At 39.9% G+C, this 17,804-nt stretch overlaps 1 protein-coding gene across 1 annotated transcript; it reads left to right on the top strand.

The window, feature by feature from the left end:
* Positions 1–113: 113 nt before the first annotated feature.
* On the top strand, positions 114–13,326 carry mpzl1l (myelin protein zero-like 1 like). Its single transcript, XM_083889984.1, has 6 exons — positions 114–213; positions 2,732–2,913; positions 6,302–6,512; positions 9,995–10,124; positions 12,149–12,254; positions 13,199–13,326. The coding sequence occupies exons 1-6, from the start codon at positions 141–143 to the stop codon at positions 13,292–13,294; spliced, it is 798 nt and encodes a 265-aa protein (XP_083746110.1). The 5' UTR covers positions 114–140; the 3' UTR covers positions 13,295–13,326.
* Positions 13,327–17,804: the final 4,478 nt, after the last annotated feature.

Raw genomic sequence — 17,804 nt, 5'->3', positions numbered from 1 at the left:
CTGTCATAGCGCTGGAGAACCTGTAGGGGGCAGGTGAGTCAGAACTGTGACGCCGCCGCTGAGACTTTCCGCGAAGAAGAAACGACTCGGACTGAGGGTGGAAAAAAAGCAGAGGAACTACTCCTGTTTACAACAACACAATGGAGCCAAAACGGCCGAATAACGTCTGCAAGCGTCTATTACTGACTGGATTTACGCTATGTATTGTATTAGGTGAGTGTTGAAGCCCACAGTGGGTTCATTTCTTTCAAATAAATGCCTCGTTTTGAGCGCATTATTTTAGGTGGGACATCAGGTTAGCTTGCTAGCGATGTTGTCTAGCATCTCATGTAAGGGAGACACCAAACAACACCCCGAACATCTGTCCATAATCTCGGCAATACATGTCGAAACAGTGGGGGCTAATTGCGCCGAACGAACGCCTCCCTTTAACCTCGAACGTTACGCAAGACCCCGTTCGTACACACGCAGTGATATAACATTTAAAGAGAGAAGTCATTAAATTTAGTAAAATCCGAGTCAGATTTGGTGGTGGCTTTGATCGCCGTTCCGTTGGGACGGATTGTTGGTCTAACCGTTGAAGGGATACACGTTAATATTTGGTTCCACTGTGAATCACTGACTGTGTTTTAGCAATGCCGATTTTAAGAACAACATTTGGGGATTAAGAAAACCCATCTAAATATGCGCTATCCTGCAATATGCGCTATATATCCGACGACACGCAAACCCACGTCGAAATGTCAGATTTCCAGTAAGGGATTCGTTTGGTCGTTGCTCTGTCGATTAAAGGGTGTGTTGAATGAATGCCGAAGCTATGATCATGTAGTCATGTTGGAATTCTATTCACATGTGCTATCATGCAGCTATTTCCGACGATACACGAATGGGCGTTTAAGTGTCAGACTTTCAGTCAGGGATACGTTCGGTGAGCTGTACTGTGGATCACTGACAGTTTTTGGTGAATGCCGAATTGAAGAGAATTGTCTATTAAACTATGACATCTTTCCCAATATGTACCACGACGTAACTGCTTTCGTCGACACCAGATTTTACCTTAAATTGTCATATTTTCGACAAGGGAATCGTTTCACGTCACGTGGGTGGGATAGTCGCTTTCTGAAGTGACAACAACACCAGGCTAACACTATTCACACCAATCGACACAATACTATTTCATCATCATGAGTCAACAGCGACTGTATTTCATTTACACACACACTGTGGTTTGTTAACAGTGCCAACGCATCAGCTCTGTAGGTAGCCAGCCACACTTCCGACCTTGGTTAGCTTAGCTTCAAAGCCAAAAAAGCAGATAACATATCATCTCCTCATTATCTATCGCTGTCGTGACTCACATTATATAATGTAACATCGTGCACTCACATGTGCAGCACATGCAAAAAAAACGCTAATTAATTCAGATTTGTTCTTTAAAGGAAAGTACATTAGCTGTTTTGACAACTAGCATAAAATGGCTTCGTGTTTTTAACTTGGTGTAACTTCTGCTGCCACTGACGTTATAGCTTCACCTTAAACACAGTATACAGTGTGTTTTTACCACTGAACCACCCGAGGATGAGCTATAAAATTAACATCTTATCTTGTCTTCAAGGATTTCTCACAGTGTGTTTAAAACCAGCATCTGCAGACAGTTCCCATAAACAGACCTGTCTGAGACTGTGCTAAAATAATGCAATTTTGCCATTTTTTAAATAATGCTTACTAATATCCTGATGCTAGGAGAAGTGGACTATTCTGTTGGTTTTGTGCCCACATCTGCCTGGAGGAAATGACTGACGGACACTTCCTCCTGTTTTCATACTATGGAATAAATGTCACCACTGGTCACTGTAGCACTATTTTTATTTGAAATCTCAGTCATATTCGACTAAATTAAACCCAAAGGGCATAGAGCGACATAGAGAACACACAGAATTGAAAACAGCATGAATGTGCACATCAATGAAAGAGTAACAGCTGTTTTATTACAAATCAAAGCTGTTGTTGTTGTTGTTGTTTTCAACCCACATCTACCTCTATCTGTCTGAAACGAAGTCGCATCTTAAGCCATTTTAATGCTTTTTTTGGTAATTTTTATAACCAGTTTGACCAAAAATGCGACAGTTTTTTTGCGATGAAATGTCACAGTATGTGGAGCACAACTTTGAATACTTGCAAAAAATGCTAATACCTGTAATTCATCCTGTAGCCCACCTGTGCCTCCCACCAAATCAAGCTCATTTTACATTTGGACTTTCCTCTGGTTCCTCTAGCTTCTGTCACTCATTCATCATTTATTTCAGCTGTCTCCTGGGTTTTATTTTCCTTCTTTCAAGACCAGAGCACACAAGCACATGTATTTTTTATCATTTATATCATCATTGTAATCTGGCTTCATCTAGCCCATAAATATGACTGCTCAGTTTCAGACGAGGCTCGTAATAGATCATATTCAAGTTAGTTACACATGTCAGTGGGGATTAGGAAGGAGTTTGTTTGACTTGTGCAACAAAAGCCACACAAAGTTGTGGTTTCACTTTGGCTCTAAAGCTGTTGGTGTGCTGTGTTTGTGGTTGTTGACCCCTGCACGTTAAGCTGTTTTCCAAACTGGATCATATTTCACAAGAGGCAGCTCCTCTACCTGTGCTGTTGTCGTGCAAGTGCTGCTATAGTAAGGCCTTATTTACAGTTATGTTGTGTTCCACCATGACACTTGTTTCAATTCCAGTGACAAACCCCACGTCTGCGATCGACATCTATGCCGACGGCGAGGTGGTGATGCAGAACGGCACCACGGGTGTCCTCCGCTGCACCTTCAAGTCCAGCGAAGTGGTCAGCAGCTCCACCTCGGTGACCTGGAGCTTTCAGTCTAGTCAGCCCGACCACCAGTTCTTCAAAGCACCGTACGTGGTAAGTCAGTCCCCGGCCGCTCACATCCTGGACGGAAGATTTCCCACAGTCACAGGAAGTTTTCCTGTGATTGTGGGTTTTTTATCTGCACAGACGCATGGAGAGGAAAAACCTCAACTTTTGGAACACTTTGGAGATAAAGGTTTTTTCTTTTTTGCTGCTGAGCATGTGTTTGAGAGATAATAGTTTCGTTTTACTTTAAATATTCAGCACTTTTTATTTCTGTTTTTATTTCTGTTCTTTTCTCGTTTGACTGCTGTTGACATCCACGATGCTGCATTAGTGCCTTGTTGTTGTTACAGGTCTTTCCTTCTTGCTCTTTTGTTCTTCTCGTCCTTGTTCTCCTTCTTGTTTTTCTTCTTGATTTCCTTCTATTTGTTTTTCTTCTCCTTTTTCTTCTTGTTCTTATTTAGTTCTTCTCATCCTTGTTCTTCTTGGGTTTTCTTCAACTTCATCTTTGTCCTTGTTGTTGGTGTTCCTCTTCTCCTTGTTCTCAATGTTCTTATTTGTCTTCTTCTTACTGTTTTTCTTGTTGCTGTTGTCGTTGGTGGTCTTCTCCCTCTCCTTGTCCTTGTTGTGGTTCTTCTCTTCTTTCTCCTCTTAGAATGTTTCAATTATATCCTACTTCTGCTGTATTTATTTGGGTAACCTACTCAAGGCAAGCAAAACTACTTATTTTCTGCCCAATCAATTACTGTGTGAAACCGGCGATTATTCCAGAACGTACTGGCAGTGATTCATTCATCTGAAACACTTGTGCTGAAGAGCAAAGCCTGCTCGATTTAATTGGGATGATTGAAGGACGTGGCTTACGTTCCATTCACAGAATTGACTCCTTTACTGTTTGTTTGGATCACTGAAGCTGGGTGCGTCTGCAAACATAATGACATAGCCGTAGGGTTTTTAATTTTGCAGAATAGTCGTGTCAGAACACACATACACGATCAACACGTGGCCTATCAAGCTTATAAAATCAGTAATAACATCTGATTCAGAGCCGTGTTTAGACCAAAGAACACGGCGGAACACGGCAGAGGTAGAGCTGAAGATGCTGGACCAGGATGGACAGACCAGGGACAGCTAAATTTGAATGTTTTTTTGGAAATAAAGTAGGAGAGGCAATGTTGATGGTGGTTTGGTCACGTACAGTGGAGGAATACTGGTTATATTGGACAAAGAATGTTGAAGATGGAGCTGCCGGGCAGGAGGAACAAGAGGAAGTCCAAAGAGAAGGTTCATGGATGTTGTGAAGGAGCACACGACGACAGTTGGGGACACAAGGGAGAGGACAAGATGGTGGCAGATGATCTGCTGAGGCAAATGTTATCAGCCGTCAGCTGCCCTGATTTATAAGATTCTATAGCAAAAACCCTTATCGGTCGACCTCTCGATAAAATAACATTGAAGAGGAGAAGAGGTTCAGCTGTTTTTATGTTGTCCAGGTGTGAAATTCATCACTAAAATGTATGTAAATGCTCATGTCTGTACGAATTGTGTTCTGCTTTTTATTCTCCGAGAGCTTCCTGGTGAAACGAGCAGTCACCTGTTTTACCAGCAGCTTTGGGAAATCTTTCTGGGAAGTCTGTCTGTTTTCCCTCCCTCGTGTTTGCTCCAGTGATACAGTTATTAGTCATCTCAAAAAATGTTTGGTCTAAAAAAACACACAAAGCACTTGGAAGTGGAGTCGAGTGTCACTCAAGCCAGAGCAGCTCTGTCAGCAAAAGGATTATTTTTGTTATCCTGCATTAATCTGATCGAACCTGGAAATGACGATGTTCTCAAAGCGCTTGTTTACGTCGTCCACCAACCAAAATGATTCCGTTTTCACGATTTCTTTGTTGTACGGAGCAGAGAAACCAAGAAATATTCACATCCAGCGGCTCATCGATCCTCAAAATAGTGGACAGTTAATTTCGTAATCAGTGGTGGTTTAGTTTCACTCTCACTCTCATCCTTCCTGTTGAAAGTGGTTTTGATGGACTCTGCTGAGTGGAGTCATCCTCAGACTGTGGGAAAAAAATTATTACAATTGAAATCACTTCCCTTTCACTTCTGTCTGTGTGTGTACGTGTACGTGTGTGTGTGTGTACGTGTACGTGTACGTGTACGTGTACGTGTACGTGTGTGTGTACGTGTACGTGTGTGTGTACGTACGTGTGTGTACACAGCTGCTGACACAAAGCCACAGTTCTTTTTTTTTCTCTCTTTTTCTTGGCCGCACAAAAAAACTCTCCTCCCTCCACATACGTACAGTATGAACCTGAGCCATCCATGTTGGCGTTTGATCTGATGCTTTTATTTTTAACTGTGTGTGTGTGTGTGTGTGTGTGTGTGTGTGTGTGTGTGTGTGTGTGTGTGTGTGTGTGTGTGTGTGTGTGTGTGTGTGTGTGTGTGTGTGTGTGTGTGTGTGTGTGTGTGTGTGTGTGTGTGTGTGTGTGTGTGTAGCAGCTCTGTGCTGATCCATCACGACAAAGAAGAAGAAGATATGATATATTTTTTACAGCTGAAACGATTACTGATCGATTACTACTAGTTTTGATCATCCATAAATCCGTTTGAAGCTTTCTTCACGATTAAAACACAATTTCTGATTGTTTTATCTTCTTCAATGTGAAAATTTTTCTGGTTTATTGGACCAAACAATTAATCATGAAATGAATCATCATATATCGATTATAAAAATTATCGTTGGTTGCAGCTCTAATATTTGTGCGCAGAAAATGAAAAACCAGCCGTTATAATCAGATTTTCTCCGTGTTAAAGTTTTGCTGTGACTGAGGAAAAAAGCATTCTGATTAGGGGTCGGGGAGAAACATCAATATTGTGAAATATTGCAAAACTTTTGTGTGGCAATATTTGACTTTTGAGACACAAGGTATCACTTTTTTTTAGCACAGAAATTTAAATTTTACATCATCATTCTCATTTTCCTTAAAAAAACAACTCTAATGACAAGTATATGGGGTGCAAAGCTCTATTTCTCTGCTTTCAGGTATCCATACATCCATCTTCTAGCTCTTTATCCTCCACATGAGGGTAGCGAGCGGTGCTGTGTGTCTGATCTGGCCTGTGATTGGTTTCCCTCAGATTTTCAGGAGGAGGAGCAGAACTGGAGTTCTCTCTTTCAGATTGTGTTATTTACGTTATGCTGATTATTATGGAGTCAGTAATAACTGAAATATGTTGCTTAGCCCAGCTTTTCTAAGTAGTTGGAAGCATTTCAGTGTTGCTCATATAGAGTGGAGCTTGATTACAGTTTAGTTCTTGGTTTCACAGCTTCAGGCCCTTTCCACAGATGTGTCACAGCACGAAAACAAAAGAGAATAAATGTAAAGCTTCATGCTTTGAATTGACAGCACACCTGACTTTCCTTCACGCTCTCTTCCAGATCTTCTACTTTGTACACGGGACAGGATTCCCGGCACAGAACATGTTCAAAGAAAGGGTGCAGTTCATCGGCGACGTCAATAAACGGGACGTCTCCATACAGCTGAGTCCGGCTCAGTTCAGCGACAACGGGACCTTCTTCTGCGACGTGAAGAACCCACCGGATGTGACAGGAACTCCGGCTCGAACGGAACTCAGGGTTGTTCTGAAAGGTGAGATCTATTCATTTCTTCTTTTATTGTCAATTTGAGTCAGTTTGAGATTGAGAATCAAATAACATCAGAAACACAAAAAGGACAACACAAAACACTCGCTTAGTGTGTGGGAAGTATATTATAAGAGGCACTTAGATATATTTAATGTATTTATTATACATACAGCTGACAATGCTTTGCTGGCTTCCTGTGCTGAGAAGAAGAAGCAGCAGGAAGGAGGCAAAACAAATATTATCCACTTAACAGAAGACTCCACTCATAAAATCCATGTTGGCTGAAGTGAATGCTGTCTCAAGACTATGTTCACTGCTTTGTTTCACTGTTTGACAGCGTTTAGCTACCGGGAACTTAAGTTTGCGGCACCAAAGTCCATAGCGAAACGAGCGAAAAACCTCATTTAGAGTTCCTTTAATAAGACTGATATAAGTTGCTGATATTAGCAGCAGTGGACCACAAACTCCTGTGTCCTGTGACCTAAAATAGCTGAATTTCCCTGTGGACTTTGGTTTTGGAGGACAGAATGGTTTCCAGTTGGAAAACAGCAAGGTAATCAGCAGCGTACACTTAATCTGACGTGGATTCTTGTGTTTTCCCTGCTGCTTCTTGACACAGGAGGCTATGAGTCACTGTCTCACAAAACCACGCTTCACTAAAGCGAAGATAAAGAAACAAATGCACACTGAATGATATCTAATACCTGTCTCTGTCCTGCATGAACACACACATAGCTGACTGACTGGGTGTCAGTATAGAGTTGTGTGAGTCTGTTTCCTCTTTCCAGGTAAAGAGTGAATGTTTTCCTGTCAGCTTGGCCTTTGGTTACTGACATGTTTAATCATTTAAGTCGGTTTGGACTCAGCGGGAGGGTTAGCACCACTTTAGACTAATGAAAACCTGGGTTAAATCAAGGTGCATCTTTTAATTATGTGTGTTTGTGACTCGAAGCATCTCTTAACATGAATCATCAGATTTCCAGTCTGTTGAAGGTTTAAACGTATAATAGATTTTTGCTCACGTGGGACGTACCTAAAGTCATTTTTGCTGTCTTTATCCATGGTGTTTGGTTATTAAAAGTGAATCCACAGCTGTGTTAGAGAGCCAACATTTAAACGTGATGGTGTGTCAGGGGCCTAAAGGAGGTCAACACCTATTGTGATGTATTTAATTTAGATGCAAGCAAGTTCTGGGATCTTAATTATTTCTTTAGCTTGTATATTCAAATAACTACCACTACACAAAACTGTGATGGATTAAAAACACATTCTCGTCATAATCTGAAGGATCAATCATGTATAAAACCATGAAATTATGAAACAAGCATGACACAACAGCATGAATAATATTTGCTTTGTCATCGTTATAATTCACCCGCACTTATTTTAAATCGCTCGTGAAGTTTGACACGTTAATCCACAGCTGTGTCCGAGAGCGAAAACTTGATAGTGTGTCAGGGGCCAAAAGTAAGTGTATTTAATGTAGGTGCACACTAGTTCTGGAATCCCAGTGTCCCTGAGTAAGTATTTGCTTAGCTTTTATAATAAAATAACTCATTTCCATGACGACTGACAGGAAGAAGACGAGCGCGTGATGCCATGTTTACGTGCCATGGCACTGGAGTTCGTTAGATCAGTTAGCGCTGTTAGCGCTGTTAGCGTGTCTACAGTCAAACTGGAGCGGTCTGTTTATTAAAGGAAACGAGCAGCGCTACAAATAACCAGCTTACTGCGTACTGCGTATGTGTGCCTCTGTTTTGTTTCTGTCACAGAACTTTATTTTTGTGATTCTGAACACTCTTAATAATTTCTTTATTTGTTTATAGTAAATCCAATTAAAAAGCCTTGAATTGTTAAGTTTGACACCGGTGTTTGGTGATGAAAAATGAACCCACAGCTGATGGTGACAGGTCAAATGCGTCATCAGCTCGCTCAGCTGGCAGTGAAATAACTCCCAAGTTCACTGTTCAGAATACAGAATATAACAGCAGTTCACACAGGTACATTCTTGTTGTTTGTTGTCAGTTGTACAAACCTACGGCTGCATGTGACGGCTTGTTATCTTCTGCTTCAGCAGCAGCAGCTTCACCCTGCATCAAGTGTTTGAGCGTAGAAAAGCAGACGACGTTAGGCACATTGTTTATCTGTTTGACTTCATCTCAGGGATTTTTTTCTTCTCTCTCTTCTCTCTGACAAAGAATTTTCGTTGGTATTTTTCCAAAACACAGCGCACTTTTGTTTACAGACAGATGTTCAGGTATCGCTGACACGCCCTGCTCTGGGTTATAATTTAGGGGCAGGATGACTCGTGCATGACCTTCAACTTAAAGTTGTACGTCATGCTTTTAGGATACTTTCTAAATCACTTGGCAAAGCATGTTTTTTTTATCTGTTAAAAAACAACAACACTACACATAAAAAGACTTAAGGAAACGCTATCTCAGCAGTTTGCTAGTGAGGAAACACCAGAGGCAGAGTTATACTGGTGTGAAGTCAATTTAAATTTTTGTTTTGAAGTTTTTGTTTAAAATATACTTGTACGTTAATTGTACATGTAAAAGTATTTCATGGAAAATATTTTTTTTTTTTAAAGTACATTTTATTTTATATATCGCATTCAGTTTGTATATTAATAACATATATAATGGTATTTACAGGCCATTACCCATAATGCTTGGCAGCTGTAGAGCAGCATATGCTTGGCATCAATATTGTGTTGTTTTGTTCTTGTTTGCAGAAGTTTGCCAAAAACCTCTCCTCCGTTCCCACCCCATATAAATCCCTATTCCCCCCTTTATTCATTCGGTAAAGTTCAGTTAACTATAGTTGGATGAAACTACAACCTATACATTAAAAAAAAAAATACTTGAATACTCTCAAACCCTAAAACAAGAAAAAAGGGAAAATAAATAAAATAGCTGGAATAAAATGCAAAATACAATAAATAAATACAATGAAATTCAGTTATTTAATAGATACTTCTTATTGAGACAGGAATTCTACATGTATTAAAATATGTGTTAAAATGGCTTTATATTTTGAGAGATATCACTGATTTAGGGTGTTTTTTTTTTCATGTTTATGTTAGAAAACAAATGAATTCCTTTCCTGATTAGTTGTTATCAGCAACAACTCTGTGAAAACACACTTTTAGTTTGACTTTCACCCCAACCTCAGTCCATTTAAGCACAGAAATCCTCACATCACCATTTTCTCACAGACATTTTGTTTGTTGAACATTTAGGATGGTAAAATAATGAGAGACCTTCTTTAAAAAACTAATTCATAATCATTAAATCATTGCAGCCCTAACTGTCCCTGCTAGGTTTCTAGTAGAGGATTGGTTCAGTGCAGAGAAGGAATTTCGCTGAGGGGATAAATAAAGTACAAAAATGCAAACATGCTGTACAAGAGCCGTCGCTCCTGTTTTCTCCAAGTCCACAAACTTACCTCGGCCGCGTTGTCACTCTTGTTTTTCCTTCACAGAGTCTCTCCCTCAGAGCAACACCACAGTGATCATCGCGGCCGTCTGTGGGTCGCTGTTCCTGCTCATCCTCATCGCCGTGGGCGCCTGCGTCGTCATGAAGGTGCTTCACAACCGCCACGACTACGAAGGGTGAGTGTCGTCCTGTCAATGACAACGGATCCCTAATGTTGCAGACTTTTTATTTAATCTGCCTCAATCGAACATACAGTGAACTGGTTTTCTTAAACGCTATACAATAAAGTAACCTACAAATACTGATGATTATTAGCTGTTTCAACAAGCATGTTTATCTGTAAATTCAGTATTTAGCAAGTGAATGTGCTAAAGTAACTGTGTTTTCCTGTCGCTTTGAATCATTTATGGCGTTTTTAATCATCAAACAGTAACACTTGCCTAACTCTGTCTGCATGGGTGCTGGGTCCACTCTCCGTCTGTAGCCATAGACAAAAAAAAACTTGACTAATTATTAACACATTTGTGGAAAAAACACTAGAGTTATAGTTCTACTGTATATATATGTGCCTGAGTTACATCCTGAGTGACACAGTAGAGGAGATGCCACTGAGAGAGCCAGCGATCACTGGTGTTTGCACTGATGCCTCCACCACCATCATCATCAACACCACACACACACACACACACGTGTCGTTAACACAACTAACACTGCAGCATCATCGCTTTGTGTCTCATTAACACGCTGGTGTCCGTCATCTTTTACCACTAACATCCCACAGACTAATCACTGTCTTCTTCATCTGCAAACTAACACACACACACACACACACATCATCAGCATTCTTTGTTTTTTTTTGATGACTCATGTTTAGACGACAGAAATGTGCTGAGGTGGACAAAGTAGCCTTTTATTTTAGATCGTGCAGCTCGGTGGTTCCCAAACTTAAGGGTGTGGTTTGGCCAAGATGTTAAAAATAAACTGCATGTTGTTGTGCAAGTCAACATACAATATAAAATGAATTTACACCACAGGCTACAACAAGCCAAAAAAAGACAAATATATCATCCTCAGCTTCACCAGTACGATGGTGGGTGATGGCCACTCCACCACATTTGAAATCATCAACATATTGTGTTCTTATTGTGGTCCTTGTGAACATCTGTTTCCCTGTTGTGCAGGTGATTGGTCAGGTTGATGGAGGACGAAGTTAGTGTTGCCGCTAACATCGAAAACTGGATCAAATGTAGCATCGATGCTGTCATAAATGGCTGAAACCATGAGAAAAACACTGTGAAATGGAGACTTCATTTATGCACCGTCAGCTTAAAGAATGACACATTTAGAATTGAGTTTAATAGGTCAATTATCAAAATAATTGACCATCAATTTAGTAATTGATTAATAATCAATTAATTGAGTAATTTTTTCAGCTCTATTGCCACCTAGTGTAGTGAAGTGAATGGTGTAGCTAGCGTCTCCAAATGTGACACCCAGACACTGAGAAGCCGACTGTACATGGGAACGGCACAAAATGAAAACAATCTTTTTCTAGTGAAAGTTTGTGAACCACTGACTTAGCCCAAGGTGAATTCATCTCCATGAACCACCTCTACGGTTGTGTACAGTACTGTAAAAGTGGTTGCAGTGCACCGACAACCTGTTTTCTGTGTTTAAATAACCAATGCAATCTTTGTAGATCAAATAATGAGGCTAATATTTGGACTGTACTGCATGTACATAATATGCAGTGTGATTTGCATGTGGATTCTTTCAATTTGAGCTACGTCTCTGAATTTCTTTTTCACCTGATTGAGCTTTGACACTCTGTGGAATCTCGTCTTTCAGATCATTTTGTTCCTTAAAAATCAATATTTCTGATTCCCTGAGTGGTTCATAGTGTCAGAGTCACTGTATAATTGTTGAATGAAATGGTTCAGGACACTTAGGAATGTACAGTAGCTTGATGTTTGATGATATTTGACTTGAGTCCGTCACTGCTTTCCATAAAGTGTCACTCTGTCTGTGTGGACTGTGAGACGCTGGCGCTCTCTGTTTCATGTGCTCATCTCTCATTGTTTCTTTCATTTTCTGTCTTGTCCCCCCCCCCCCACCACCTTTTTACGTATATGTGTCGCCCTGTGTTTCATCACTGATCGCTCAACATCGTGGCAAAAAATGGTAAAACCTCTAAAACTAGATGTACGACCTTGGAAAGCATGAGCACTCAGGCTCCGCAGGCGCGAAAGAAGGTGGAGTCTGGTCTGGAGGGCTCCAAGAGCACCGTCCCCCTGGGTCCACTACAGGTATGAGCTGAGGGGACCCACTGATCCACATTTCTGCTGCCGCTGCTGAGGGAGTGTTGTGTGTTTGTGGCCTTTATTTTATGTCCAAACACACTGGAAATCCTTTAATGCCATACACTTATGTTATTTTATAAATATCACATCATCATAGTCACAGTAAAGTTAAATTAATAAGATTTTCAAATGTGTTTTAAAGAGTAGCCAGGTTTGTTTTGCTGTAGCCGTTGCCCCCTACTGGACAGAAAGACAACACAGGGAGAATATATTTTTGCAGAGAAAAAGCTGATTCCCCAGCTTTTACTTTGAAAATAAGACGTTTTTTCATCATTTAAGTGTAGGAGTTATTGTCTTAAGACACATTTATGAACACCTATGTTTATGATAAACTTTGTTTATGATAGAAGTACTAGTATTAGTATTGCAATAACCTTTATTTACAATCTACAATAAGGGCTTTACAGTATCAACAGTATTTAACAGACAGTCATACAATCATCGCTTTAAATGGAACAGGTAAAAAATGCATATGCATTGCTTGAAGGCAGACATAAAAATTTAATTAAAATTAAAATTAAATTAAAAACAATCGGGGAAGCCTTTTAGATGGAAAAATTAAACGGCCACGAGACCGTTGTTATTTCTAAGCTATTACTTGCTGATGACTATTAAATTAAGATGGAATTACCATAACACTTTGGTGACTCTTCACCAAATTGTAAAGTGTAAACACAAACAAGACACATTATTTAATCAGTTAATAATCTAATTTCACACCATCACTTTTTATTTTACTGTTCATTTCATCAACTGGAAAACCCACATTTTAATTCAACACTAAATTAACCTTAAATTTGTTTGCCAACATATAAAAAAATGAAATGTCTTCATCTAAATGTGTCTTTTACTGATTGAATTTCCTCTCGTCTCTGTTTTTTCCCTCCCAGGGCCCGGTGATATATGCACAGTTGGATCACTCAGGCAGCAAAAACTCCTTCCATAAGATGGAGCCTGTGGTCTACGCTGACATACGTAAAAACTGAAGAGGAGCCGGGGACCGTGGAAGAAAAACAACACAAAAAAAGACCAGAAAAAAAAATAACAGTAAAGTATCAGACCTCTATATCAGCTGCTCTTGGGAAGGGAGGGATTATTTCAACAGGGACATAATCGGTGCGGTTTCTTTTGTTTTTTGTTTTCTTTTTTGTAAATCTCTCATCCTCTGAAAGCATGACGCTGTTACGTGACTTAAAAAAAAAACACACTACAACAATCACGTCAGCCCAAAAGTTGTTTCCAACACAGGAATCAAAGTTGAAATAAGCATCAATATACTGTATTTATCATTCCACCATGTAAAGAAAGAAGAAACTTAAACAATGTTGTTTTGATAACTGTAGCTTTGGGCTTAAAAAAAAGAACAACAGGTTCTGCCGGGCTGTTGCACCAGCTGAAGTCAGATCACTATCAAAGCTACAGCCGACGGAGAAAACACGACATCCTGAGAGTGTTACAGTGCCTAAAAGTGATAGACGGACGTATAATTATGACATCAGCTTCTGCTTTTGGCCGCATTTTGTCTTTATTTGTTAAAAAGCAGCGTCATTTGTTTTAACAGGGTTCCCACGGGGCCTTGAAGTATCCAAAAATCATCGAAATATTTTGAAAATCGCACCGAAGTTGACATATAGGTCATTGAAAGTGCGTAAATTGTTTGTTAAGACTCCACCTACTGTTACATACCCTGCATTGCTTGATGTCCCGAGACTCGGCCTACGGAGAACAAACACAGAGTCATAATTGCTGGCGGGCGTTGTGGACACTGTCCACTGTCTCTCAGTCAATAAAAGTCATGGACGAAGACGCTGTTACAAGGAGCTGTGTCGGGACATTCTGTCCCTGAATTTGAGGAAATCGGTCGTGGAAAGTCCGCGCAACAAGCAAATAAGCTATCACGCTAGCTTATTTGACGCTGAAGCTGTTACATGAGAGTTCTGCTTTAAAAGACAGATCTGACTGAGTCTCTTTCATGCAAAATAACCTTCTATATCTTCAGCTTGAAGATTCTTGTGTTTCATAAACTTCAATTCTGGTCTTTTATGAGGACTTTTCCAAGCTAATACCATTTGTTTAGGCACTGTTTCACAGAGGATCACATGTTTTGACGTTCAGATGTCTTATAGGCCGTACTTTGATTTCCACGCCTCGTCATATACAGGAACTTAAACCAAATCGTTCTTCAATAATTAAACCATTTTTTGGTTGAAACTGACATTTTATCCAGAGCAAAACGGGAGAGAAAACCACTAATGTATCCTATCACATGTGAAGTAGCGTGTATGAACATTCTGTATTGACATCGCTGACTAAATCTTGGTGGTGGCAGAAGAACAAACAAAACCCTCCCCAATGCCAAGTATCGCATGTTGGTGCTATAAATGTTAGTCAGTGTAATTAATAATAACAAAGTGCTACTGTTGTAAATATGAACAAAAATCCCCTCTTATCTTCTTTGTCTTTCTAACCTGTTCTGCCTTTGACGACGTGTAGTAACAACTGACCAAAGCCGAGCGGACGCCGTTCATGTTTGTTGTTGTTGTCATGAGGGCTGCAGCCAGCGGTTATTGTCTCTGTTGATGGATCTGTTGAGTTGTTTGGTTACAGAAAATACTCACATTTAAGAAGCTGAAATCTTTATAACAATTTAATACGATAGTCATTAACTAATCTAATCTCTTTCACGCTTTAAGATATTAAGGCAGCGTGGAGGAAACAATCCGCATATAAATGTAACTTATTGATACAGTTTGATGGTTTTGAGTTTTCCTTTAGCTTCTTCTTATCAATAATCAATAATTAACAGCGTTTTTCCACTACACAGTTCCAAGCCGGTACTAAAATGTGACGTGAACAGACTGCCGGTCCACTGTCTGTTCAGACAGTGTCGTCACTGGAAGAGTCGTGAGCGCGACGTCCGTGCACAAGAATCAAGCCGAACAATGCTGAACTGCAGATGAGTTAAAAAGTCTTAAAATTCAGAGAAAACATGCCTTGATCTCCAACGTTTAGCAAAGGAAAATGTCTAAAATCTCAATGTTTAACACAGGGGTCTGGTGTGTTTCGTAACTGCACAACTTTTCTGCCGTACGCAGGAAGAACTGAACCGTTCTAAATCTTTTTAATGAACTGATTCTCCTGATTCAGTTCCACCCAAAAGTCACTAGTTTGTGCATTTGTGTTGCGGCAGTATCACGCAGCCGTGCTACGATGACTCCGCCCACTTGGAGTAGGTACTATAGTCATGAAAAACCATACCGGACTGCGTAGAGTCGTGCAGTGCCGTGCCGTGTTGGAAATGTACAGTGGAAAAGCCGAAGTAATTGAGTGTTTTTCTAATTTAATCGTCAATCACGGATCGATTAATTGTTGCAGCCCTATTTCTGACAACTGACAATCAAACATATTCTTTTTTACGCACACACTCGAGAACACGGATCACACCGCGGACATTCACAGCGTGTAAACCAACCACGTAAACAAACACGTAGAGTCAGGTCGCAGGAGAGTGCGTGAGTAAAGTCGAGTCGCAGCTGGTGCAACAGTTGAGCTGAAGCTGGAGTTCACTTCAGTTTCACAGTGACTTTGTTTTTTTTTTTGGTTATTTTATCCGGGGGCAGATATCATAGCCTCGCGGTGACTCTGCATGCTTAGGTTGTAAATGTTAACAGCTTCAAACCATGGTACTCGTCGTCGTCGTCGTCGTCGTAAACGCGTAAAAGCAGTGTGCGACCTGGTGTTACTGTGAACGCTTCAGTCGTCTGTGAACTCTGTCGATATGGTACCGTTGAAAATGAAAACGAGACACTGCCGCCTTTTACTTTTACTGCGCTTCACCTCAGCTCGACATGTTTATTTTGAAATTTAGTTGCTCTTTGTGTCTAACCCTTTTTATTTTTTTATTTTATTATTATTGTTTTTTTATTTTAATTTTAAAAGGGCAAATGAAGTCTGACAAAAAAGTTTTTGTTGAAAATAAACTGTGTACCTGAGGTGAAACAGTAACACTACTTGCATGCAATTTACTAACAGAACAGTCGTTATAATGAGAATATCCATCGTTTTATTTCATCGTCATATTATGTAAATGATGCTCTTTTCTTTGAATTACTTTTAAAACTAATGGGCCAAATATCTTCATATCAACCGTCATGTTAGCTTTCACTTGTGTTCACATGCTTTTAAGCTTTAAAACACATTCCAAATTTTTGTTTTTTATACTTTGTGTTAAAGCATTCAGAAGCCAAATTTGTATTTTTTTTTTTTTTTGTTTAATTACGGTTAATTAGGAGAACAATGTTTGTGTTGCGACCAAGTCTTAAAGCTTCAGCTTGTGATTCCGATAAATGCAGTAAACCAGTATGTGTATATATTTTTTTTAGCTCATGTAAGATATCGTGCTGTTTACTGTAACTCATTCCAGTGTGGTGTGCTGTGGCTGCGGGAGGGAACGCTGCCCCCTGCAGGCGGCGTACTGCGCGTTTCCTGCTCTTCAGTCTTAACGATTTCTGTCACCGGACACTTTGAGCGGATACAGTGCCTGCGCGAAGACTCCGTTACGTTCAAAATGGCTTGAATTAAACTTTATTTAGTTAACAGTACGAACAGAAAATTCACTTTTAAACCAAAACATCAGTCAAACACTTCCATATTTAATCCACAGTGGAGAACTTTGTGAATGTCAGAGACGAGGGCCGCCATTTAATCTCTTTATTTTCCAGAAAATATCAGAAAATTTGAGTTAGTGTTTGTCGCAGCTCTTACGTAAACCTGCCTTCAGTGGATTTTTATACACTCCTGTGCTCAATAAGCTAAAAGTCTGTAACCATAGCGACTGCCGACGCTCCTGAACGCACAGTCAGTGCGTGAAATGGAGCTTTAATGTCTTCGATCGGGACAGAAATGTCCGTCAGCGAAGAAAAGTACAATAACGTTACGGCAAAAAAAGTTATTTATAAACAAAACGTGTGCCTAAGTTGACAAATTATCAAAATTCCATTGTAGTTTGATCAACACGTGCCTCATAAACATGCTAGCATGAGATAATAAATCAGCTAAAACTGTTATTGCGATCTTTGCAAAATCTCCGCCGAATTCACGATGTTTGTTAATCTACAATGTTAAGAGTTAAATATATTTTTTACAAGTCGTGTGACCACGCTCACACAGTACACCTGCCCCCCAGTGGGAGTTTACAATCTAAAACACAACCAAGCGCCTTTAAATTCCACATCTTAGCATTTAGCATGTTAGCATAGATATACTGTAGATGAACAGCTGTTGATGACAAGAGGAAATGTTGAGTTAGCATATTTTTTTTAAATTAGCCTTCTGACTAATACTGTACATAAATAAATACTATTTAAAACGCTCAGAAATCGTGAATCTCGTCGTCTTTCGGAGACTATGAAGGTTTGTACCAGACCTGGGGTTTTAGCGCCATCTTGTGTGTATAAATGTCACAAACATCTTCAGCGCTGGACCTTTATTCTCCTC

The sequence above is a fragment of the Microchirus variegatus genome, assembly GCF_963457635.1.
Source record: "Microchirus variegatus genome assembly, chromosome: 5".
NCBI classification, from domain to species: Eukaryota; Metazoa; Chordata; class Actinopteri; order Pleuronectiformes; family Soleidae; genus Microchirus; species Microchirus variegatus.
This window is presented reverse-complemented; position numbering and strand designations above follow the sequence as displayed.